Source organism: Hyla sarda, chromosome 2 (genome assembly GCF_029499605.1).
Source record: "Hyla sarda isolate aHylSar1 chromosome 2, aHylSar1.hap1, whole genome shotgun sequence".
Lineage (NCBI taxonomy): Eukaryota > Metazoa > Chordata > Amphibia > Anura > Hylidae > Hyla > Hyla sarda.
In genome coordinates, this window is record NC_079190.1 from 67,020,212 (window position 1) to 67,047,468 (window position 27,257).

Genomic DNA, 27,257 nt, shown 5'->3' on the forward strand with positions numbered 1-27,257 from the left:
AGATGAGAGAGGCCTGTAATTTTCATCATAGGTATACCTCAACTATGAGATACATAATGAGAAAAAAATCCATAAAATCACATTGTCTGATTTTTTAAGAATTCATATGCAAATTATGGTGGAGAATAAGTATTTGGTCAATAACAAAAGTTCATCTTAATACTTTGTTATATACCCTTTGTTGGCAATGACAGAGGTCAAACGTTTTCTGTAAGTCTTCACAAGGTTTTCACACACTGTTGAAATTCTTCCATGCAGATCTCCTCTAGAGCAGTGATGTTTTGGGGCTGTCACTGGGCAACACAGACTTTCAACTCCCTCCAAAGCTTTTCTATGGGGTTGAGATCTGGAGATTGGCTAGGCCACTCCAGGACCTTGAAATGCTTCTTACAAAGCTACTCCTCCATTACCTGGGCGGTGTGTTTGGGATCATAGTCATGCTGAAAGACCCATCCATGTTTCATCTTCAATGCCCTTGTTGATGGAAGGAGGTTTTCACTCAAAATCTCACAATACATGGCCCCATTCATTCTTTACTTTACATGGATCTATCGTCCTGGTCCCTTTGCAGAAAAACAGCCCCAAAGCATGATGCTTCCACCCCCATGCTTCACAGTAGGTATGGTGTTCTTTGAATGCAACTCTCCATTATTTCTCCTCCAAGCACGACGAATTGAGTTTTTACCAAAAACTTCTACTTTGGTTTCATCTGACCATATGACAATCCTCTTCTGGATCATTCAAATGCTCTCTAGCAAACTTCCGATGGGCCCGGACATGCACTGGCTTAAGCAGGGGGACACATCTGACACTGCATGATTTGAGTCCCTGGCGGTGTAGTGTGTTACTGATGGTAGCCTTTGTTACTTTGGTCCCAGTTCTCTGCAGGTCATTCACTAGGTCCCCCCGGGTGGTTCTTGTGATCATTTTGACACCACTGGGTGCGATCTTGCGTGGAGCCCTAGATCGAGGGAGATTATCAGTGGTCTTGTACTGTCATGGCCATAAATGTTGGCACCCCTGAAATTTTTCTAGAAAATTAAGTATTTCTCACAGAAAAGAATTGCAGTAACACATGTTTTGCTATACAAATGTTTATTCCCTTTGCGTGTATTAGAACTAAACCAAAAAATGGAGCTCTCACTTTGGAGCCCTGTCGTATTTCAAGGCAACAGTTTAGGGCCACATATGGGGTATCGCCGTACTCGGGAGAAATTGTGTTACAAATTTTGGGGGATATTTTCTGCTTTTACCCTTTTTAAAAATGTAAAATTTTTGGGAAAACAAGCATTTTAGGTAAAAAAAAATAATTTTTTTTTTATATATGCAAAAGTCGTGAAACACCTGTGGGGTATAAAGGTTCACTTAACCCCTTGTTACGTTCCCCGAGGGGTCTAGTTTCCAAAATGGGTTTTTTTTTGCTGTCCTGGCACCATAGGGGCTTCCTAAATGCGGCATGCCCCCAGCGAAAAGCCAAATGTGACTCCTTCTCTTCCGAGACCTATAGTGCGCCAGCAGAGCACTTTTCACCCCCATATGGGGTGTGTTCTGAATCAGGAGAAATTGGGCTTCAAATTTTTAGGGGTATTTTCTGCTGTTACCCTTTTTAAAAATTAAAAATTTTTGGGAAAACAAGCATTTTAGGTAAAAATTTTTTTTTTTTTTGACATTTGCAAAAGTGGTGAAACACCTGTGGGGTATTAAGGTTCACTTTATCCCATGTTACATTCCCCGAGGGGTCTAGTTTCCAAAATGGTATGCCATGTGTGTTTTTTTTTGCTGTTCTGGCACCATAAGGGCTTCCTAAATGCGGCATGCCCCCCAAAAACCATTTCAGAAAAACGTACTCTCCAAAATCCCCTTGTCGCTCCTTCGCTTCTGAGCCCTCTACTGCGCCCGCCGAACACTTTACATAGACATATGAGGTGTGTGCTTACTCGAGAGAAATTGGGCTACAAATACAAGTAAAAATTTTGTCCTTTTACCCCTTGTAAAAATTAAAAAATTGGGTCTACAAGAACATGCGAGTGTAAAAAATGAAGATTGTGAATTTTCTCCTTCACTTTGCTGCTATTCGTGTGAAACACCTAAAGGGTTAAAACACTTACTGAATGTCATTTTGAATACTTTGGGGGGTGTAGTTTTTATAATGGGGTCATTTATGGGGTATTTCTAATATGAAGACCCTTCAAATCCACTTCAAAACTGAACTGGTCCCTGAAAAATACTGAGTTTGAAAATTTTGTGAAAAATCGGAAAATTGCTGCTGACCGTTGAAGCCCTCTGGTGTCTTCCAAAAGTAAAAACTCATAAATTTTATGATGCAAACATAAAGTAGACATATTGTATATGTGAATAAAATAAAAAAAAATATTTGGAATATCCATTTTCCTTACAAGCAGAGAGCTTCAAAGTTGGAAAAATGCAAAATTTTCAAATTTTTCATCAAATTTACGGATTTTTCACCAAGAAAGGATGCAAGTATCGACAAAAATTTACCACTATGTTAAAGTAGAATATGTCACGAAAAAACATTCTCGGAATCAGAATGATAACTAAAAGCATCCCAGAGTTATTAATGTTTAAAGTGACAGTGGTCAGATGTGCAAAAAACGCTCCGGTCCTTAAGGCCAAAATGGGCTCCGTCCTGAAGGGGTTAAACTCACCTGGGGCAAGTAACAGGTTTGGGCAATAAAAAAATCATATCTGAAAGCAGATAAGGAGAGAAGTTCACTTAGTCTTTGCATTGTGTGTCTGTGTATGCCACTCTAAGCCTGGACAACAGAAAGAGAACTGTCTGAGGACTTGAGAACCAAAATTGTGGAAATATAATAGTGAAAAGGACCGGGCACTACCTGGACAAAGGCTGGCGGCGTGCGGCTGAATGGAATATGCAATAAGTTTCCCTGGAAGTAATGCAGTTCCTGGATGTGGTGCTAGCTACGTGCAAGCTAGTAGCAACAAATATCACCAGAAGAAAAAGAAAAATACGGAGCACTCACTCAGGTCTTGCTTCAGTTGACTTCTTTATTCGTTCATGAGAACATGTGCGGGAGACAGGGTCCGGGGAGGCAGGTGGTAGAGACGTGGGGGTATCGAGCAATGGGCCGTTATCGCGCCAAGGCACTTCGTCAGGCTCAGGTGAAGTGACGTGTCGGAAGGGGAGTGTTATAAACAGGTGAGTTACCATAGTAACACAGGTAAACCATTCACAATTAACCCGTGGTTGTACATACAATTAAAAACAACAACCTTCAAAAAGCATCATTTATAGGAGAAGACATCATATCATAGCACTATATTCTGACTTCTCATTAAGACCTATTGGGCCAATAGCATTGGTACGAATTATCCACCTGGGTTTGTTTCGTAATAACACTTGATGTTTATTTAGGCTTCGCTCTGAGTGCTCGATTCGTTCGATCACTGAGAACAAAAACTGGTTAGGGTTACCATTATGAACGGCTTGCATATGTGCTATCCATCTACTAGCTCCTACTCCAGTGTGAAGGGAACAAATATGTTCCCTTATTCTATGGAAAAGGGGTCAAAATTGTGGAAAAACAATCTCAAGGTTACAAGTCCATCTCCAGAGATCTAGATTTGCCTTTGTCCACAGTGCGCAACATTATCAAGAAGTTTGCAACCCATGGCACTGTAGCTAATCTCCCGGGGCATGAATGGAAGAGAAAAATTTATAAAAGGTGTCAACGCAGGATAGTCCGAATGGTGGATAAGCAGCCCCAAACAAGTTCCAAAGATATTCAAGCTGTCCTGCAGGCTCAGGGAGCATCAGTGTCAGCGCAAACTATCCGCCGACATTTAAATTAAATAAAACGCAATGGGGAGACCCAGGAGGACCCCACTGCTGACACAGAGAAATTAAAAAGCAAGACAACATTTTGCCCAAATGTACTTGAGCAAGCCAAAATCCTTCTGGGAAAACATCTTGTGGACAGATGAGACCAAGATAGAACTTTTTGGTAAAGTACATCATTCTACTGTTTTCTGAAAACGAAATAAGGCCTACAAAGAAAAGAACACAGTACCTACAGTAAAATATGGTGGAGGTTCAATGAGGTTTTGGGGTTATTTTGCTGTCTCTGGCACTGGGTGCCTTGAATGTGTACAAGGCATCATGAAATCTGAGGATTACCAATGGATTTTGGGTCGCACTGTACAGCCCAGTGTCAGAAAACTGGGTTCGCATCCGAGATCTTGGGTTTTCCAACAGGACAATGACCCCAAACATATGTCAAAAAGCACCCAGAAATGGATGGCAACAAAGTGCTGGAGAGTTCTGAAGTGGCCAGCAATGAGTCCAGATCTAAATCCCATTGAACACCTGTGGAGAGATCTTAAAATTGCTGTTGGGAAAAGGCGCCTTCCAATAAGAGAGACCTGGAGAATTTGCAAAGGAAGTGTGGTCCAACATTCTGGCTGAGAGGTGTAAGAAGCTTATTGATGGTTATAGGAAGTGACTGATTTCAGGCATTTTTTCCAAAGGGTGTGCAACCAAATATTAAGTTAAGGGAGCCAATGATTTTGTCAAGCCCATTTTTGGAGTTTCGTATGACATTATGTCCAATTTGCATTTTTTCCCTCCCTTTTTTGGTTTAGTTCCAATACACAGAAAGGGAATAAACATGTGTATGGCAAAACACGTGTTTCTGCAATACTATTCTGTGATAAATACTTCATTTTCTAGAAAAATTCAGGGGTGCCAACATTCAGTCCATGAATGTATGTCTTCCATTTTCTAATAATTGCTCCCACAGTTGATTTCTTCACATTAAGCTGCTTGCCTATTGCAGATTCATTCTTCCCAGCCTGGTGCAGGTCTACAATTTTGTTTCTGGTGTCCTTCGACAGCTCTTTGGTCTTGGCCATAGTGGAGTTTTTAGTGTGACTGAGGTTGTGGACAGGTGTCTTTTATATTGATAACAACTTCAAACAGGTTCCATTAATACAGGTAACAAGCGGAGGACAGAGGAGACTCTTAAAGAAGTTACAGGTCTGTGAGAGCCAGAAATCTTGCTTGTTTGTAGGTGACCAAATACTTATTTTCCAGCATAATTTTCAAATAAATTCTTTAAAAATCAGACAATGTGATTTTATGGATTTTTTTTCTCATTATGTCTTTCATAGTTGAGGTATACCTATGATGAAAATTACAGGCCTCTCTCATATTTTTAAGTGGGAGAACTTGGTGGCTGACTAAATACTTTTTTCCCCCACTGTACGTTTTGTCATTGCTGGAAGCCAATAAGGGTATATTGGAGCAGTAGTAGATTCAGGGGAGAATGCTGGGTCCATGGCCCAGAAGTTTTATGTGGTGTGTTTTTGGGAGAATAAAGGGGTTTTAACTCCTTAACCCCTTAAGGACTCAGCCCATTTGGACCTTAAGGACTCAGACAATTTTATTTTTACGCTTTCGTTTTTTCCTCCTCCCCTTCAAAAAATCATAACTCTTTTATATTTTCATCCATATACTAGTATGAGGGCTTGTTTTTTGCGCGACCAGTTGTCCATTGTAATGCCATCACTCACTTCACAATAAAATGTATGGCGGAACCAAAAAAATACTATTTGTGTGGGGAAATTAAAAAGAAAACCACAATTTTGCAAATTTTGAAAGGTTTTGTTTTCACGCCGTACAATTTATGGTAAAAATGACATGTGCTTTTTATTCTCTGGGTCAATACGATTAAAATGATACACATGATTATACACTTTTCTATTACTGTTGTGCTTAAAAAAAATCGCAAACTTTTTAACCAAATTAGTACGTTTAAAATCACCCTATTTTGAAGACCTATAACTTTTTCATTTTTCCATATAAGCGGTGGTATGAGGGCTAATTTTTTGCGCCGTGATCTGTACTTTTTATTAATACGATATTTGCTTATACAAAACTTTTATTACATTTTTTATGAATCTTTTTTTGGAATAAAATGTTATAAAAAAGCAGCTATTTTGGACTTTTTTTTTTTACGTTCACGCCGTTCACTGTATGGGATCATTTACATTTTATTTTAATAGTTCGGATATTTACGCATGCAGCGATAGCAAATATGTATATAAAACAATTTTTTTACACTGTTTATAGCAACCATTCGATTGCTAATCCTGTGCAGTGCTATGTATAGGACATAACACTGATCAGGGTTATCGGTCATCTTCTGCTCTGGTCTGCGGGAAGGCAGATGAGAGCAGAAGACTCCCGGAAGACAGCGGAGGCAGGTGAAGGGACCTCTGTCTGCCGTGCAGGATGATCGGATCGCAGCGCTGCGGGCAATCCGATCATCCTGTTAAGTAACCGCGATGCTGCAGATGCCATGATCTGTATTGATCACGGCATCTGAGGGGTTAATGGCTAACATACGCGGAATCGCGGGTGTCCGCCATTGCCGGCGGGTCCCTGGCTGCGATCCACAGCTGGGATCTGCCGCGCATGATGCCGGCATCGCTCCGATGCCCGCGGTTATGCTCAGGACATAAATGTACGTCCTGGTGCGTTAAGTACCACATCACCAGGACGTACATTTACGTCCTTCGTCGTTAAGGGGTTAAGGACTGAGCGTTTTTCTATTTTTGCACTTTATTTTTTTCCTCCTTACCTTTTAAAAATCATTACCCTTTCAATTTTGCACCTAAAAATCCATACGAAGGCTTATTTTTTTGCGCCACCAATTCTACTTTGTAATGATATCAGTAATTTTACCCAAAAATCTATGGCAAAACCGAAAAAAAAAATCATTGTGCGACAAAATTGAAGAAAAAACACCATTTTGTAAATTTTGGGGGCTTCCGTTACTACACAGCTATTTTTTTGGGGTAAAAATGGCACCTTATCTTTATTCTGTCCATACGATTAAAATGATACCCTACTTATATGAGTTTGATTTTATCTTACATGCACGAAAATTAATCCTTTTAAAATGTCATCTTCTGACCCCTCTAACTTTTTTATTTTTCCATATACGGGGCGGTATGAGGGCTCATTTTTTTGCGTCGTGATCTGAAGTTTTTAATCATTACTGGATCTCAGGTATGGAGCAGTTATTCGGCGATCGGATGCCGAGGAGGCAGGTAAGGGACCCTCCTCGTGCGTCCTAGCTGATCGGGACACCGCAGTTTCACTGCGGTGGTCCAGATCAGCACAACTGAGCTGCCAGGAAGCTTTTAATTTCACTTTTGACACGGTAATCAACTTTCATCGCCATGTCTAAAGAGTTAATGCCGGGCATCTGCCTAAACAGCGATGTCCGGCATTAGCCACGGGTCCTGGCTGCTGATAGCAGCTGGGACTATGCGGGTATGATGCAAGCTCAGCTCCTGAGCTCACTTCATAACCCTGCTGTGCCGGAGCACCGTTTATAAACGGCGTTCTGCAGCAAGGGGATAAGGACAGGTCATCAATATCAGATCATTGGGGTGCCAACACTTGTCCCCCCCCCAATCAGATGGTTAAAGTACCCCGAAAAGCCCTTGATCCAAAATGGACCAAGTTTTTTAGATTTGTGCTTTGATTTAAAGTTGTGTTTTTTGCTTAATAGAGAGCTAATGATATTATAATAATAGTAATAATAATAATAATCCGTGCTAAAAGTATATGGGGCAAAAAAAAAGAGAGTAGAGAGCCTCCACAAAGAGAAGCTCATCTGAGCGTTATTGACTTAAATGGGAACTATAAAATGCTCCATTATAAGGACTCGCTGGCAATGATGGATGATAAGAGCCCCAACCTCCATTAGCTTATCATGAATGGTTAATACGGAAACGACAAAATGTTCTTAGAGACACCACAATAATAGACCCATCATTATGCCAAAACTATTTCCTAAAAAGTTCCTCTCCTTCGACGCTCCTTGCCTTAGGCACAAATAAAGTCCTTTTACCTTAATGGAAATTGCCAGGTTAGAAAGGGCAGACATGCTGATTGACTCAATTGGGCAGTATATAGCATAAAAGGCTTGTATCTTCTACATTTTCACCTTAACTAACTTCCCTTCTTGTTGAACTTTTCTTATTTAGCTTACTGCTGGAGTAATATGCATCTCTACCTAGAGTTAAAAAAGACTAATAAACATCTTACAAGATCCATAGATTTTCAGCTGTTTATAAAAAATATATTCAACTATTAAGCTGGATTCACACTTGGAATCCATATTATAGTGTCAAAATCTCACCTGCTCCAGCTATTAGACCGTTAGTCTGGCCAGGAGAACCTTTCCAACTATTATAGATGTTATAAGTAGCGTGCACCTGTAGCATCTATAATAGTTGCGTGGGATGTTCTGACCGATTTTTGTTTCTATGATGGTAACCTTGACAGAACCCCAAAGGACCCCATTGTAAGTTAATGTATACAATAGGAAACAGAAAAAGACCAGAGGATGGTGCCTCGTGTGTTACCCTATTACAGTGAGTGGCCCCAGTAACAGGGGTTATGCAGGCTCTAAAAATTAGCCGCTCACCTTGAGGGTACAGAAAATATGCCTATCACCCTATTGAGCATACAAAGCTGGAGGATAATTCCGTGCAAGCACGAAGGTCCCAGGAAAACAACCGCTGGATGTCCTGAATGGAAATAGAGAGTAAAATGACCTTGCGTTCAGGTGCACAGGATCCCCAAAGGAGTTCAGCAGGAAGCATGAAGATATAAAGAGGAAAAAGCTTTACTCAGTACACCAATTACGTGTTTTGGGGTTAGCACCCCTTCCTCAGATTGTGGGAGAACTTGTCATTGTAGGAGAACCTATTGCCATCTTCTATAAAGATTGATACCTTCATTGCTTGCCCCTTCCATCAATTAAAAAAAAACAATGAAAGGTATAAGAATAACAAAACATAGGATTGAACATGCTTGAATAAATGAAAAAAAATATTACAACATATTTAGAAAGAGATGTGGGAAAGGCAATCCGCACCAGATCACGTGGCATAAAAAAATACCCCCAGCGCAGCACCTTTTCATCACCCCTATGTCTCTCTCTTCTGGTGAAGCAGACCAATATGGCTCCCAGAAAAGCCTGGTAACATATTATGATAACCCTGACCTTCCCCCTCATCTATGGTATCTGTAGCATAGAGGTAACCTCAAACCGGCCTTACATGTAAAAAAGCTGTTTACCCTATCTCATGTGTATGGCCTTCTTTAGTTTGCCTATCTCTCCTTACTTTACCATGAACGTGTACACACTTGGCTTGATTTATATTCAGAGGGAGTAAAAAAAAGCATGCTTTCATGTTGAAATGCAACATTCCTGACCCCTCTTTCCCCCAACATCTGTCTTGGGGAGCTGCCTTAAACAACATTTGTCTTGATCCATTGCAACCAGATGACGTGAACGCATAGAACATATGAGTGGTGCTCCAGTCCTGACAGGTGGTGCTCCATACACTTTGACCCACACCAATATCTACACTCAGGTTCCCATATTATTTGCCTCCATTTGATTCTTTCAGGCTTATTCAGAAATATGTTCTTATCTATCAGAAAGAGAAAGTGCCCATTCTGTGGCCCTTTTCTTACCTAAGATAACTGGAGGTACACCCTGTATTTGAAATGATTTTTCCAGCATTCCTACTACACTTTCTTGTATGTTTTGTATCTAGTGCAGTTTTTGCTTTTACTCAAGTACATATGTTTTCTTACAGCGGACATTGATGATATGAAAATCTGCTACGTGTTACGAGACAAAGAAAATGCGACAAGTGATATTTTTCACTTTGCTGTTGAAGACAGTGGTGAGTACTATGCTTAATATTTCTTCAATATTCTGAATTAATTTAATATCCAAGTACTAAAACCTTGAAGAAAGTAGATCTCTTGTTCAGTGTGTTTGGTAATTTCGACCTCATATGCTTTTCTACTTTCCTTGATATAGTAATAATGGGCGATAAGCTTAATTCTGTAGAGGGTTCCACTGGTTCAGAGAGAAAATAGGTTTGCCTTTGGCATATATCTTGGGTTCCGACCATTGCTACAATAGTTTACCCAATTATCCTAATAGTTACACTTCTACTCATTGAATTTAATGAGGGAAATTGAAATATGTAAATTGGCCCATATGTGGCATTATAAGGCTTTTTTCACAAATTGTTATTTTCTAAGGCTCATTTTGAACTTCAAAAAATTCCTAATTTTACAAGCGTAAAACTTTTGAAATTCGAAGACATTTTTGTAGACAGTTATTTTTTTTTTTTTACATATCAGGGTCTATTCACACGTAAAGTATTCTGCACAGGATTTGAAGCTGTATTCAGTCATTTAGTTTACACAAAAATCTGAAGCATAAAATCCTGCGCATCAAATCTACGCAGAATACTTTACGTGTGAGTACACCATAAGGGTAGGGTCACAAGGAACGGATCTGTAGCAAATTTTATGCTGCGGATCAGCTGATGACGGACCCTACAGTGTGCCTCCAGCCGTACCTGCTTGTAGCGGCAATCGGCACTTACGAGCAGACACACAGTGTTCTGTGAGTTGCCGTGCGCATGCACAGTGTACTCACACACATCACGGCTGCTCTCAGTCTCGCTCAGGGAGCAGGGGGAGTGGACATGCACGCAGTGACTTGCAGATCGCTGTGTGTCTGCTCGCAGCGGTGGATTGCCGCTATGAGCAGACAGGCACAGCTGGAGGCACACTGTAGGGTCCGTCATCGGTGGATCCACAAAGTAAAATGTAAGATGTTTTATGTCCTTTTATTTTCATACATTTTTTTGTAACATTGTTAGACATTAAATGACTGTTCTTAAGTGGGATGTCCAAAACTAAATGGGTTTGCCTATGAATACTAGTTATCCTTTACTCCTCACAATCTTCAGAACAAGGAATCAAGTCTCCCCTGAGAACGGGGAACTGAGTCTCCCATGCGAGAGGAGCAGCAGTCACACGTGCACCGATGAAGATAGCCTAACACTGTTCTTGGCTATCTTCCCATATCTTCCCATAGAGAACCTCCGGTCCATTCTTAGAGAAGACAACATTTCCTGTCCTCATGGGAGACTTAGTTGCCCTTTCTGGATAGAGAATAACTTGTATTTTTGGGCAAACCCCTTTGAGTGTTAATATTTGATTTTATTTTGTCATGGAAACAGCTGAAATGAAGACCCCGTGTTCACAAACAGCTGTTTCAATAGCATTTTTGGAACATAAAACAGCCCAAACCTGTATGTTAACATAGTCTAATACACTTGGAAGAGGTAATAATACTAACACCCCAGAGCAACATGTGTGAGATTCAACCACAGAAAACCAACAGCTGTTGTGGCTGCTTAGAGAAAGGTCAAAAATGTGATTAAAAAGTCATTGTATGTGTCAAATTGTGGAGAATGGACTTGAGGTTCTACCCCTATATATTATTAATTTTCTTTGTATTTACACAAGCACAAATATATGTATGTAATTGTTTCAATCTTTTTGACTTATTTTCCCATGGTTTTTGAGCTGGGACATTGGTGCTGCTGTCTACCATTACATGATATTCTGATGGTGGATCTCAAGGATGTCTGATGAAAATGTTAAATGGCCCGATTGGGTAAAATAAGGATAACTTATTAAAGCAATAAAGTAATTATGTATTTTGGGTAGATTTACCTTTTCATTACGGGATCATTACTTTATGAAGATGACTACAGATAAGGCTGCCGTTCCCTCCTGACCTCATTTATAGTCTGTCATAGAGCCAGAAAAGGATTCAGATATTATTCTCAGAAGCTCAATGCTCAGATGTTATCCATTTTGGACACAGATATGTGTGGACAAATTGAACAATTATCCTGTTTCAGATGACAGCTCCGCCAATGTGTGCCAGCTTAACCAGCATGTACATGACAATGGAGATGGGTTGTTTCATGGTCATCTGCTAGAATGTGTGTAGTGTAGATAGTGTAGAGGATACACATTGGGATAGTGTGGGGGATACACATTGGGATAATGTGGGGGATACACATTGGGATAGTGTGGGGGATACACATTGGGATAAAGTGGGGGATACACATAGGGATAGTGAGGGGGATACACATAGGGATAGTGTGGGGGATATACACTGAATGTAATGCTTGGCTTTATAACTAGAGGTGTAACCAGTAGAAAGAGGGAGATTGTGATCCCATTTTATAGAGGTCTTAGAAGACCACATCTGGAATGCTGTACTCAGTCCTGGAGGCCCATAAAGTTGTTTTTAAGATGGTTTCAAAACAGGCTACAAAAATGGTGGAAGATCTAAAGCACAAAACATATCATTGAAAGCCTGGATTAACAAATGGGAAAGCATTTTCAGAACATATTATATATATATATATATATATATATATATATATATATATATATAATATATATATTCTTGGAGCATACCTCCAGCAGATGTGTAAGTAAAGTCTAATCTTTTACACCACACCAAAACAGAAAAACCAGAATGTGAATCGGCACTGGTATATCTGACTATCCTTGCTTGACGGGTGGAGATTAATAGGACATGCTGATTTATGAACCGGGATCTCCGGTGGTGCTGAACAAAAAGACTCCAGTGAATATCACAACATAAAGATAGATAATGGAGCACTCACCTGGCCAAACGTCCCAGGTGGCAGACTGTCACCGACGTGTAGTCATATCTTGGCAGGGAGGCAGTAGATGGTCCGGGGGCAGCTCAGATGCTGGCCACGGACCGTATCATGATGAAGCGCCAAGCGGCGTGATACGGTCCGTGGCCGGGCATCTGAGCTCCCCCTGGATCATATACCGCCTCCCTGCTAAGATATGACTACACGTCGGTGACAGTCTGCCACCTGGGACGTTTGACCAGGTGAGTGTTCCATTATCTATCTTTATGTTGTTAAAGTGTAATCTTTACTGCCCCTTCACTGTAACTACTATTTTGTTACAGGTACTATGTAGTTCCCCTGAACCAAGGTTTGGTGCAGACATAGGACCTAGGCCCGCACCATCACTTACAGGTGTATTGTACAGCCAACACTACAACTAGCCAAAGCCTTGTGTTTGAACCAGAGTTTTTTTATGTATTTAATGTGTTTTAGGCGTTGGAGTTATTTTTGTTGTTAAAATGTATTTATTTTTAACAAATTAACAAAGCATATTAGCAATGGAAATAGTTGGCTAGTAAAAACCTGTAGGGAATGATTAATGATGAAGGTCTAGTGTGGGATAATAGGGAATGTTTGATGCGACTACATTCTGGGAAGAACTAAAGAACAGCTAGACAGAAGAGCTTTAATCCACATTTCATATGATTAATTGTATGTATATACTATTTTTACTTAGGCTTTGTTCACACATTGTGCTTCCATCAAGTCTGTTGTGTTTTTATTCACTGAAGGAATTGCCCTGCTTAGATATCTTCACCTTTACCCTCCAATATTTTTGGAAGCAGCGGTGGGGAAAACAAAACAAAGTCCACTTATTTTAAGCAATCTGTGTTGTCCTGTCCATGATTATACTGAATCATTTTGCAAAGCCATTTGACCCATCGTGTTAGGTTACGAAGTCCTTACCCCTTATTCTGGATACACAATTCATTGCAGCTTTTTCTTATTTAAAGGGGTACTCCGGTGAAAACCTTTTTTCTTTTAAATCAACTGGTGGCAGAAAGTTAAACATATATGTAAATTACTTATATTAAAAAATCTTAATCCTTCCAGTACTTATTAGCTGCTGAATGCTACAGAGGAAATTCCTTTCTTTTTGGAACACTGATGACATCAGGAGCACAGTGCTCTCTGCTGACATCTCTGTCCATTTTAGCAACCATGCATAGCAGATGTATGCTAAGGGCAGCATGGTGGCTCAGTGGTTAACACTGCTGCCTTGCAGTGCTGGGTTCAAATCCCACTAAGGACAACAATAAATAAAACGTTATTATTATTATAATAATGTCAGCAGAGAGAACTGTGCTTGTGATGTCATCAGAGAGCATTCCAAAAAGAAAATAATTTCCTCTCTAGTATTCAGCAGCTAATAAGTACAGGAAGGATTAAGATTTTTTAATAGAAGAAATTTACAAATATGTTTAACTTTCTGCCACCAGTTGATTTAAAAGAAAAAAGGTTTTCACCGGAGTACCCCTTTAAGTTGAAGGGTTGGCTTATGGGTCCGTAAACTTAGAAGCTCACAGATCAGATTTTTATCTTTTGTTATTTGGGATCCTGGAAAGATTTTTTACAATTCTCAGCTGTATGTGTGAGGATGGCTTTATGTTTATATCCTCTGGTGGTAGGAACACTTTGATGGTTCACATGCTGAGTATACAGTATATTGTTATCAACTGTGCTTTGGGCAAAGTAATGAATTTCGCTCATCAAGCAGCAACAAAAAGTCAGAAGACTGCTGATAGGCAGATGTGCTTGAGGCCACAATCTTCTCCATCGTACTCCGCCACCTGACATCAGGGCTGATCCGGCGTTTTGCCTCTCCCTGTTCAGGCTTGTTGTCCATAGTTATATTTATCTGACACTCTGGAAGAAATTGCTCAGTCAGACATACATGATGATGTCACACTGGAGTCACTTGATTTATCTGGTTGTATACATCCCTATTGGTCCCTATTAGTTCTTTTTTGCCACCTGTACGTTACACTGCATTCGGAAAGTCTTCTGCATTTAATACCCCATAATGACAAAGTGAAAACAGAATGTTAGAAATCTTTCTTAATTTATTGAAAAGAAAATAACTAAAATATTGCATTGACATAACTATTCATTATATATAGACATAAGCAAAGACCCTGTACTTAGTTGAAGCACCTTTGGCAGCGGTTACAGCCTCCAGTCTTCTTGGGTATGATGCCACAGGGTATAGACACCTGGATTATGGGATTTTCTGCCATACTTCTCTGCAGATCCCCTCAAGCTCTGTCACGTTTGATGGGGACCTACAGTGGAGGCCATTATCAGATCTCCACAGATGTTCAATTGGGTTCAAGTCATGGCTCTGGCTGGGCCACTCAAGGACATTCACAGAGTTGTCCCTAAGCTGCTCCTGTGTTTTCTTGGCTGTGAGCTTAGGGTCATTGTCTTGGTCCACTCTAGATCATCTTTATTAAGAATATCTAAGTCTCCTTCCCCTAGCCGCTAATAAACACCCCACAGCTTGATGCTGTCAACAACGTACTTCACCGTATGGAATAGTTCTGGGCGGGTGATGAGCAGTGCTTGGTTTCCTTCCGACATGATGCTTAGAATTGAGGAAAACTTTAATCTCAGTCCCATCAGATCAGAGAATTTTGTTTTCTCACAGTCTGAGAAGCTTTTGAAAGCTCCAGTTTGGCTTTAATGTGTCCTTTGCTGTGGAGAGGCTTTCCTCTGGCTACTCTACCTTAAACCCCAGATTGTTGGAGTGCTGCAGTGATGGTTGACCTCCTGAAAGTTTGTCCCATCTCCAAACAAGATCTTTGGAGCTCAGCCAGAATGACCATTGGGTTCTTGGTCATCTCTCTATTACTGAGGCCCTTTTCCCCTATTACTAAGTTTGGTGAGACAGCCAGCTCTAGGAAGAGCTCTTGTTGTTTCAGACTTCTCCATTTAAGAATTATGGAGGCCACTGTGCTCTTCAGTGCAGCAGAAATATTTTGTACCGTTCTCCAGATCTGTGCTTCCACACAAACTGTCTCTGAGCTCTACAGGCAGTTCTCTCCACCTCGTGACTTGGCTTTTGCTCTGGTATGCATTGTCAGCAGTGAGACCTTATACAGACAGAGCTGTGTCTTTCCAAATTCTCATTATGGGGTATTAGGTGCAGAATGATGGAGAAAAAAAAAAAAAAAAATATATATATATATATATATATATATTATTATTATTATTATTATTATTTTCCCTTTTTAAAGCAAATATCATAAAATGTTAAAATGTGAAAAAAGTGAAATGTTCTGAAAACTTTCCAAAAGCACTGTACATAATAATGCTCAGAAACTGGCTAAGGTTCTTAAAAGCAACAATATCAAATATTTAGAGGACAATGTGCGTCTGGATATAAAGGAAGTAAGAAATGACAAGCCATTAGTTATCTGAGTTAAAGCGGTGCGACAGTCATACTCCTGAACAATTTGTAGTCTGCCGTTTCATGTCCGCATACAATGCTTATCTCTTCCTGGTCACTTTGTTCCACCTCTTCACCACAACAATAGTCGACATCAAAGCCCTGTGATTCGTGGTTCAGGTAGATGTTGGCACAAGCTCAACATTGCCAACATTTATTCCCGTGTTCCTGGGAAGAATCCAAGTCCTGCAAGAGTAAACACATTACTGAGAGAATTCAAGGGCTCTTTACCTAATTCACAAAGGTTCTCTAAAATACTTAGCCCGACCTCTTATGTCTGTGTTCAGGAGGTTGTTTTGGTTCCTTGCAGTCATGGCCTTAGTTGCATGTCATTTTTTGGTGGATACGTGTTTGAAAAGAATACACATTTGCTTTTAAATATTTAACCGGTGTATAGCACAGTTACTAGGGCTGGGCGGTATGACCAAATGTGTGTATCACTGTATTTTTTTTTACTTTTGGCGGTTCCACGGTATATAACGGTATTTCCTAGCCCCCCCCCCCCCCATATTAATTATTTGCCCACATCCCCATCGGGGTAAATACTCACATATCACCTGCATGCGCTGCCCTCCTCGTCCTGTTTGTTGCGGCCGCCGGCGCTGGCACTCTATACTGTGCGGTATCCCTATGCCCGGACTGCAAAAGGTAAACAAAATAAACTTTAACGCACCTACGCCAGCCTTACGCTGGGGACGGGAATGTCGGAGAGCTGTCAGCCTATCACAGGCCACAGCGATGTTCCGCCTCGGCCGGTGATAGGCTGAGCCCATTGTCATGTAAGAAGCCGGCTTCTTACATGACAGTGCGCTCAGCCTATCTCCGGCCGAGGCTGAACATCGCTGCGGCCGGTGATAGGCTGACGGCTGTCTGACGTTCCCGTCCCCAGGAAACAAGTGAGGCCGGTACCAGACCAATGGGAGGTGAGTTAAAGTTTATTTTGTTTATTTTTTGCAGCCCGGGCATAGGGATACCGCACAGTATAGAGCAGTGGTCTTCAACCTGCGGACCTCCAGATGTTGCAAAACTACAACTCCCAGCATGCCCGGACAGCCTACGGCTGTCTGGGCATGCTGGGAGTTGTAGTTTTGCAACATCTGGAGGTCCGCAGGTTGGAGACCACTGGTATAGAGTGTCAGCGCCGGCGGCCGCAACAAACAAGACGAAGAGGGCAGCGCATGCGGGTGACGTGAGTAGTACCCTGATGGGGACAGCGCTGGGCTAATAATTAATTGGGGGAGGCGCAGAACAGTGCTTGCAGGTCACATAGGATTAGCTCCCCGATGTGGGGACCGCGCAGCACTGGGCTGATTCATTCATTCCTGAGGGGGGAGGGGGAAAACCGGTATTGCGGTATGGATTAAAATTCATATCGTGCAGCACAAAAATGTCGGTATTTGGTATGAACCGGTATACCGCCCAGTCCTAACAGTTACCATTTATTTGCTATTTTTTTCTCTTTGCAAACATAGTTGAAATATGATTTTTGTATTCACTTTCCAAGCCATATGATTCATTGCTTGGCATGGAGCAGCGTAATGAGGTTAGCCAAGTGTGGCGGTGAAGTACCCTGCCAGATGCTCGCTCACACCTGCACAACTTGTCCAAATGTAATTAAAGGTTTTGTACTAATTTAATATATCTCTGAATTCTGGCTTGTACCCAGTTACCCATAAACACAAAAAATCTGGAAGAACTGGGTTGCTACTACATAAAAGACATATGATATATCGTATGTAAGTCCCATCTAAAGTGCCCCTCGTTTCCAGCTAAATATAAGGTTCATTATTTTCTAAGAAAGATGGTATAATAATTGAATTATCCATAATATTCTTATTGTTTGGGGTCTGATCTGCCTGTTCACAATTCCTTTTAATGACAATATCAGCCATTTGTTCCATTCAACTGAAAAACTGTGACAGGGATGCAGAGCTATATCAGTTCAAAAAACCAAATTTATGGGTATTGCAGCAGGTGGCCCTCCACCTACCAGAATGTAATGGAATACCCTAGAGATATGCCTGGGTAATCATTGACAATAACAGGAATGATACCTGCAGGCTACTGGAAGAATGGTAACATGATAAAAATAGTTCTTGGCAAATGGAAAGCAATCGCGCCATTTTACAGTTTCCATTTAAGTGTACCTGTCATTTAAAAAAAAACTTTTGACATGTCACAGAGATATGATCTGCAGCGTACTCAGTGATCTGGAGAACATGTAGGGAGAAGCATGCGGTAGTGCGCTTCACTCCCTGGCGCACAGTGTTTCAGCTTCTGTGAACTGTATGAACCTTCCCACATAGAATCCCAGGTTGCTACCATCAATGTCGTTTTTGAAGGCAACAGTTGACATATCCAGGCATGGTACTGTAGTAGTAGTCAGAAGACGTAGTCGGAGGCAGAGGTCTGGGAAGGCAAAAGTTAAACGTCATAGGCAGAAGGTCAGGCGAGCAAGTTTGGTCACTTTATAGGCAGAAGGTCAAGGTTGGGAAATATTCAGGGTCACAATCTTGAAAATACATCATGAAGAATATATTTCTGTTCACTCAAAGTAGGGAACCTTTTTGTTAATGCACTGGAATATGGGGTAGGGGTCCTCAAATAGCAGGCAGGAGCCATAATCCCTAGAGAGGACATTAGAGGTAGTGCTAACAAGTTTTCATAACAGCAGTTAGGTGTGATCAGCAGCACAGAGAGAGAACCACACAGCAGAGCTGAAGTGTTTTCAGAACAGTCAAGCTGAATAGTAGAAATGACCAGCTTGTCAGTGGTTATGGACATGGGGAGCAGTAATTAATAGACAGGACCAGCCTGTAAGTGGTGATGAACATGGTGAGCAGCGATTAGTAAAGGACCAGCCTGTAAGTGGTGATGAACATGGTGAGCAGTGATTAGTAAAGGACCAGCCTGTTAGTGGTGATGAACATGGTGAGCAGTGATTAGTAAAGGACCAGCCTGTAAGTGGTGATGAACATGGTGAGCAGTGATTAGTAAAGGACCAGCCTGTAAGTGGTGATGAACATGGTGAGCAGTGATTAGTAAAGGACCAGCCTGTAAGTGGTGATGGACATGGCGAGCAGTGAATAGTAGACAGGACCAGCCTGTCAGTGGTGATGGACATGGTGAGCAGTGAATAGTAGACAGGACCAGCCTGTAACTGGTGATGGACATGGTGAGCAGTGAATAGCAGAAGGGACAACCCTTTCAGTAGTGATGGACATGGCGAGTCCATGTCCATCCATAGTAGAAGGGACCAGCTGTCAGTAGTGATGGACATGGCGAGCAGTGAATAGTAGACAGGACTAGTCTGTCAGTGGTGATGGACATTGTGAACAGTGAATAAGTTGACAGGACCAGCCTGTAATTGGTGATGGACATGGCGAGCAGTGAATAGTAGACAGGACTAGTCAGTCAGTCGTGATGGACATTGTGAACAGTGAATAATAGACAGGACCAGCCTGTGATTGGTGATGGGCATGGTTGAGCAGTGAATAGTAGACAGGACCAGCCTGTAAGTGGTAATGGACATGGTGAGCAGTGAATAGTAAAAGGGACCACCCTGTCAGTGGCGATGGACATTGTGAACAGTGAATAGTAGACAGGACCAGCTTGTCAGTAGTGATGGACATGGTGAGCAGTGAATAGTAGACAGGACTAGTCTGTCAGTGGTGATGGACATTGTGAATAGTAGACAGGACCAGCCTGTAATTGGTGATGGACATGGTGAGCAGTGAATAATAAAAGGGACCAGCCTGTAAATGGCAATGGACATGGTGAGCAGTGAATAGTAGAAGGGACCACCCTGTCAGTGGTGATGGACATAGTGAGCAGTGAATAGCAGAAGGGACAACCGTGTCAGTAGTGAGGGAGATGGCCAGTAGTGAATAGTAGACGGGACCAGCTTTCAGTGGTGATGGACATGGCAAGCAGTGAATAGTAGACAGGCCCAGCCTGTCAGTGGTGATGGACATGGTGAGTAGTGAATAGTAGACAGGACCAACCTTTCAGTGGTGATGGACATTGCGAACAGTGAATAGTAGACAGGACTAGCCTGTCATTAGTGATGGACATGGCAAGCAGTGAATAGTAGACAGGACCAGCCTGTCAGTGGTGATGGCCATGGCGAGCAGTGAATAGTAAAAGGGACCAGCCTGTCAGTGGTGATGGACATGGCGAGCAGTGAATAGTAGAAGGGACCAGCCTGTCAATAGTGATGGACATGGAGAGCAGTGAATAGTAGACAGGACTAGTCTGTCACTGGTGATGAACATTGCAAACAGTGAATAGTAGACAGGACCAGCCCGTCATTAGTGATGGATATGGCAAGCAGTGAATAGTAGACAGGACCAGCCTGTCAATGGTGGTGGACATGGCGAGCAGTGAATGGTAGACAGGACCAGCCTGTCATTAGTGATGGACATGGCGAGCAGTGAATAGTAGACAGGACCAGCCTGTCAGTGATGATGGACATGGTGAGCAGTGAATAGTAGACAGGACCAGCCCGTCATTAGTAATGGAAATGGCAAGCAGTGAATGGTAGACAGGACCAGCCTGTCAATGGTGGTGGACATGGCGAGCAGTGAATGGTAGGCAGGACCAGCCTGTCATTGGTGATGGACATGCCGAGCAGTGAATGGTAGACAGGACCAGCCTGTCATTAGTGATGGACATGGCGAGCAGTGAATAGTAGACAGGACCAGCCTGTCATTAGTGATGGACATGGCGAGCAGTGAATAGTAGACAGGACAAGCCTGTCATTAGTGATGGACATGGCGAGCAGTGAATAGTAGACAGGACCAGCCTGTCAGTGGTGATGGACATGGTGAACAGTGAATAGTAGACAGGACCAATAGTAGAAAATGCTGAGAAACTAAAACATCACATAAAACTGAAAAAAAAAAAAAAACCTTTCCCTGGCACTGCTATATCTTACATATTTTTCCTTGAGTCTTGATAAGAATTATTGATCTTCGGATTTGATTCTCTTTTGTAATTTACCAATTCATGGTCACTGGCAGGAAACCTCCAGCTGTTTGGTGGGTGGTCTGTTCTCCAGCTTGGATTGGACCCAATACAGTAGTTTATGTGGATTAATGATGTAGCCCTCAGCTTATCTTTTATTATATGTAGATAGATGCAGTCTTCAAGAAAATATCATTTGTATCTTTTATAATACCTGGCACTGACCACTATAATCTGTTAGTGGTTGAGTGATAGGAGCTTTCATGCCAATTGCTTCACATACAATTTTGAATAACTTGAAAGGAATACCCACGAGATTACTTTTGTGATCTTATGTATGCAGATGTTTGCTTAAGTACATTTTTTTCATTTTCTAACACACACATATATATATATATATATATGTGTGTATATATACCGTATATACTCGAGTATAAGCCGACCCGAGTATAAGCCGAGGTCCCTAATTTCAACCCAAAATCCCAGGAAAAGTTATTGACTCGAGTATAAGCCTAGGGTGGGAAATACATCATCCCCCCTGTCATCATCCAGACCCCCGTCATTAACATCCTCATCATCATCACCGCCTGTCATCATCCAGACCCTCATCATCATCACCTGTCATCATCCCCTTGTCATCATCCCACACCCCCCCCTTCATCATCCCCTTGTCATCATCCCCACCCCCCTTCATCATCCCCTTGTAATCATCCCACACCCCCCCCTTCATCATCCCCTTGTCGTCATCCCCACCCCCCTTCATCATCCTCTTGTCATCATCCCACACCCCGCCTTCATGATCCTCTTATCATCCGCCCTCAGTGGTCTTCAACCTGCGGACCTCCAGAGGTTTCAAAACTACAACTCCCAGCAAGCCCGGGCAGCCATCGGCTGTCCGGGCTTGCTAGGAGTTGTAGTTTTGAAACCTCCGGAGGTCCGCAGGTTGAAGACCACTGCGGCCTTCGACATCATCCAGCCCCCTCTCACCTCCCTTTAGTTCTGTACAGTACTCGCCTCCGCTCGGCGCTGGTCCGGTGCTGCAGGACTGTCCGGTGAGGAGGTCGTCCAGTGGGATAGTGGTTCCGGGCTGCTATCTTCACCGGGGGCACCTCTTCTCCGCGCTTCGGGCCCAGAATAGAGGCGTTGCCTTGACGATGACGCAGAAGTACGTTGGTAATGAACGTACCTCTGCGTCGTTGTCAAGGCAACGTGACTATTCTGGGGCCGGGCCCGAAGCGCTTAGAAGAGGCCTCCCCGGTAAAGATAGCAGCCCGGAACCACTATCCCACCGGACGACCTCCTCACCGGACAGTCCTGCAGCACCGGACCAGCGCCGAGCGGAGGCGAGTACTGTACAGAACTAAAGGGGGGTGAGAGGGGGCTGGATGATGTCGAAGGCCGCAGTGGTCTTCAACCTGCGGACCTCCGGAGGTTTCAAAACTACAACTCCTAGCAAGCCCGGACAGCCGATGGCTGCCCGGGCTTGCTGGGAGTTGTAGTTTTGAAACCTCTGGAGGTCCGCAGGTTGAAGACCACTGAGGGCGGATGATAAGAGGATCATGAAGGGGGGGTGTGGGATGATGACAAGAGGATGATGAAGGGGGGTGGGGATGACGACAAGGGGATGATGAAGGGGGGGGTGTGGGATGATTACAAGGGGATGATGAAGGGGGGTGGGGATGATGACAAGGGGACCAGCGCCGAGCGGAGGCGAGTACTGTACAGAACTAAAGGGGGTGAGAGGGGGCTGGATGATGTCGAAGGCCGCAGTGGTCTTCAACCTGCGGACCTCCGGAGGTTTCAAAACTACAACTCCCAGCAAGCCCGGACAGCCGATGGCTGCCCGGGCTTGTTGGGAGTTGTAGTTTTGAAACCTCTGGAGGTCCGCAGGTTGAAGACCACTGCGGGTGGAGAGTTCACTCGAGTATAAGCCGAGGGGGGTGTTTTCAGCACGAAAAATCGTGCTGAAAAACTCGGCTTATACTCGAGTATATACGGTACACACACACAGTGGGGATCAAAAGTTTGGGCACCCCAGGTAAAAATTTGTATTAATGTGCATAAAGAAGCCAAGGAAAGATGGAAAAATCTCCAAAAGGCATCAAATTACAGATGAGACATTCTTATAATATGTCAACAAAAGTTAGATTTTATTTCCATCATTAACACTTTCAAAATAACAGAAAACAAAAAAATTACATCTGCAAAAGTTTTGGCACCCTGCAGAATTTATAGCATGCACTGCCCCCTTTGCAAAGCTGAGACTTCCAGTGTCATGGATTGTTCTCAATCATCTGGGAAGACCAGGTGATGTCAATCTCAAAGGTTTTAAATGCCCAGACTCACCTGACCTTGCCGCAACAATCAGCACCATGGGTTCTTCTAAGCAGTTGTCTAGAAATCTGAAACTGAAAATAGTTGACGGTCACAAAGCTGGAGAATAAGAAGATAGCAAAATGTTTTCAGATGTCAATATCCTCTGTTCGGAATGTAATTAAGAAATGGCAGTAATCAGGAACAGTGGAAGTTAAAGCAAGATCTGGAAGACAAAGAAAAATATCAGACAGAACAGCTTGCAGAATTGTGAGAAAAACAATTCAAAACCCACCTTTGACTGCACAATCCCTCCAGAAAGATCTGGCAGACACTGGAGTTGTGGTACACTATTCCACTATAAAGAGATACTTGTACAAATATGGTCTTCATGGAAGAGTCATCAGAAGAAAACCTCTTCTACGTCCTCACCACAAAAATCTGCATTTGAACTTTGCAAATGAAAATATAGACAAGCCTGATGCATTTTGGAAGCAAGTTCTGTAGACTGATGAGGTTAAAATTGAACCTTTTGGCCGGAATGAGCAAAGGTACGTTTGGAGAAGAAGGGGAACAGAATTTAATGAAAAGAACCTCTGTCCAAATGTTAAGCATGGGGGTGGATCAATCATGCTTTGGGGTTGTATTGCAGCCAGTGGCACAGGGAACATCTTACGAGTAGAAGGAAAAATGGATTCAATAAAATGTCAGCAAATTTTGGATGCTAACTTGATGCCAACTGTGAAAAAGCTGAAGTTAAAGAGAGGATGGATTCTACAAATGGATAATGATCCTAAACACACCTCGAAATCCACGGGGGATTACATCAAGAGGCGTAAACTGAAGGTTTTGCCATGGCCTTCACAATCTCCTGACCTCAACATAATTGAAAATCTATGGATAGACCTTAAAAGAGCAGTGCGTGACAGACAGCCCAGAAATCTCAAAGAACTGGAAGACTTTTGTAAGTAAGAATGGGCAAAGATACCTCAAACAAGAATTGAAAGACTCTTGGCTGGCTACAAAACGCCTTTACAAGCTGTGATACTTGCCAAAGGGGGCAGTACAAGATATTAACTCTGCAGGATGCCCAAACTTTTGCAGACGCCATTTTTTTGTTTTCTGTTATTTTGAAAGGGTAAATGATGGAAATAAAATCTAATTTTTCTTGACATATAAGAATGTCTAATCTGTAATTTGATGACTTTTGGAGATTTTTCTATCTTTCCTTGGCTTCTTTATGCACATTAAAACACATTTTTACCTGGGGTGCCCAAACTTTTGATCCCCACTGTGTGTATATATATATATATATATATATATATATATATATATATACATACAGTCATGGCCGTGAATGTTGGCACCCCTGAAATTTTTCTAGAAAATAAAGTATTTCTCACAGAAAAGGATTGCAGTAACAAGTTATACGCTATACACATGTTTATTTCCTTTGTGTGTATTGGAACTAAACCAAAAAAGGGAGGTAAAAAAGCAAATTGGACATAATGTCACTCCAAACTCCAAAAATGGGCTGGACAAAATTATTGGCACCCTTAACTTAATATTTGGTTGCACATCCTTTGGAAAAAATTACTGAAATCAGTCGCTTCCTATAACCATCAATAAGCTTCTTACACCTCTCAGCCGGAATGTGTGACCACTCTTCCTTTGCAAACTGCTCCAGGTCTCTCTTATTGGAAGGGCGCCTTTTCCTAACAGCAATTTTAAGATCTCTCCACAGGTGTTCAATGGGATTTAGATCTGGACTCATTGCTGCCACTTCAGAACTCTCCAGCGCTTTGTTGCCATCCATTTCTGGGTGCTTTTTGATGTATGTTTGGTGTCATTGTCTTGCTGGTAGACCCAAGATCTCGGATGCAAACCCAGCTTTCTGACACTGGGCTGTACAGTGCGACCCAAAATCCATTGGTAATCCTCAGATTTCATGATGCCTTGCACACATTCAAGGCACCCAGTGCCAGAGGCAGCAAAACAACCCCAAAACATCATTGAACCTCCACCCTATTTCACTGTAGGTACTGTGTTCTTTTCTTTGTAGGCCTCATTCCGTTTTCGGTAAACAGTAGAATGATGTGCTTTACCAAAAAGCTCTATCTTGGTCTCATCTGTCCACAAGACGTTTTCCCAGAAGGATTTTACTCAAGTTCATTGTGGCAAAATGTAGTCTTGCCTTTTTATTTCTCTGTGTCAGTAGTGGGGTCCTCCTGGGTCTCCTGCCATAGCGTTTAATTCCATTTAAATATCAACAGATAGTTCGGGTGACACTGATGCTCCCTGAGCCTGCAGGACAGCTTGAATATCTTTGGAACTTGTTTGGGGCTGCTTATCCACCATCCGGACTATCCTGCATTGACTCCTTTAATCAATTTTTCTCTTCTTTGCACGCCCAGGGAGATTAGCTACAGTGCCATGGGTTGCAAACTTCTTGATAATGTTGCGCACTGTGGACAAAGGCAAATCTAGATCTCTTGAGATGGACTTGTAACCTTAAGATTGGTTCTCAAGTCCTCAGACAGTTCTCGTCTCCTCTTTCTGTTGTCCATGCTTAATGTGGCACACACAGACACACAATGCAAAGACTAAGTGAACTTCTCTCCTTTTTTTACCTGCTTTCAGGTGTGATTTTTATATTGCCCACACCTGTTATTTGCCCCAGGTGAGTTTAAAGGAGCATCACATGCTTGAAATAATCTTATTCATCCACAATTTTGAAAGGGTGCCAATAATTTTGTCCAGACCATTATTGGAGTTTGGTGACATTATGTCCAATTTGCTTTTTTCCCTCCCTTTTTCTGTTTAGTTCCAATACACACAAATGGAATAAACATGTGTATAGCAAACATGTGTTACTGCAATCCTTTTCTGTGAGAAATACTTCATTTTCTAGAAAAATTTCAGGGGTGCCAACATTTATGGCCATGACTGTATGTATATATATAGTACTTTTTGTAATTACAAGCGCCCATGTAACTGTTTACCCCTCCCTTCCCCCCATATACCTGTTAACCATTGCATGCAGACAAAAATCCTGTCTGATACATTTTCTGCGTGTTTATCCTAGATTTCTATCAGTTTGGCAGAGTAGTTTTGTTAAAGCTTAAATACAGATTATGAATGTGAAGACACATCACTGGTCATATCAGTCGCCTGATCGGTACAACTAGAATAACACAGACTCTTTTAGACAACCATTGAATACATGTACGCAGTTCTTTTTTCCACACAATAGGTACAGACTCCATATGTAGTAATAGCTAAATCAACTGTTCATATTGTGTTTAACATAGACAAATCCTCCTATTTTATATATTTTATATGTTCGTATACAACTGTGTAGAGTTTTATACATACAGCAGCTGATAAGTACTGGAAGGATTAAGATTTTTTTTTTTTTTTTTTTACTTCAAATGGTGCCAAAAAGTTTACAACTGTGTAGAGTATAAAAGTTTATGTTTTTTCCTTTAACTTTTTCTGGTGACTCCTAATTTTTTGGCCATGAACAGAAAATGGTAGAACATAAGGGAGGGTTAAACTTTTTTCTTTTCTTCTGCCAAAAAGGAGTTAAAAATGTTTAAAGGGGTGCTCCACTGAAAAACATTTTTTTTTTAAATCAACTGGTGCCAGAAAGTTAAACAGATTTGTAAATTACTTCTATTTAAAAATCTTAATCTTCCAGTACTTATCAGCTGCTGTATGTTCCACAGGAAGTTCTTTTTTTTTTTTTTATTTCCTTTCTGTCTGACCACAGTGCTCTCTGCTGACACCTCTGTCCATTTTAGGAACTGTCCAGAGCAGGAGAAGTTTGCTATGGGGAATTGCTTCTACTCTGGACAGTTCCTGATACAGACAGAGGTGTCAGTATAGAGCACTGTGATCAGACAGAAAG

The 27,257-nt window shown here is 41.9% G+C and overlaps 1 protein-coding gene across 1 annotated transcript in view; it reads left to right on the forward strand.

Annotated features, from left to right (window-relative positions):
• Positions 1-27,257, forward strand: part of FREM2 (FRAS1 related extracellular matrix 2) — a 241,715-nt gene that overhangs the window by 21,510 nt on the left and 192,948 nt on the right. Inside the window, exon 2 of the mRNA XM_056561961.1 lies at positions 9,664-9,753. Within this exon, the coding sequence (XP_056417936.1) occupies positions 9,664-9,753 (90 nt within the window). The remainder of the gene's footprint in view (positions 1-9,663; positions 9,754-27,257) is intronic.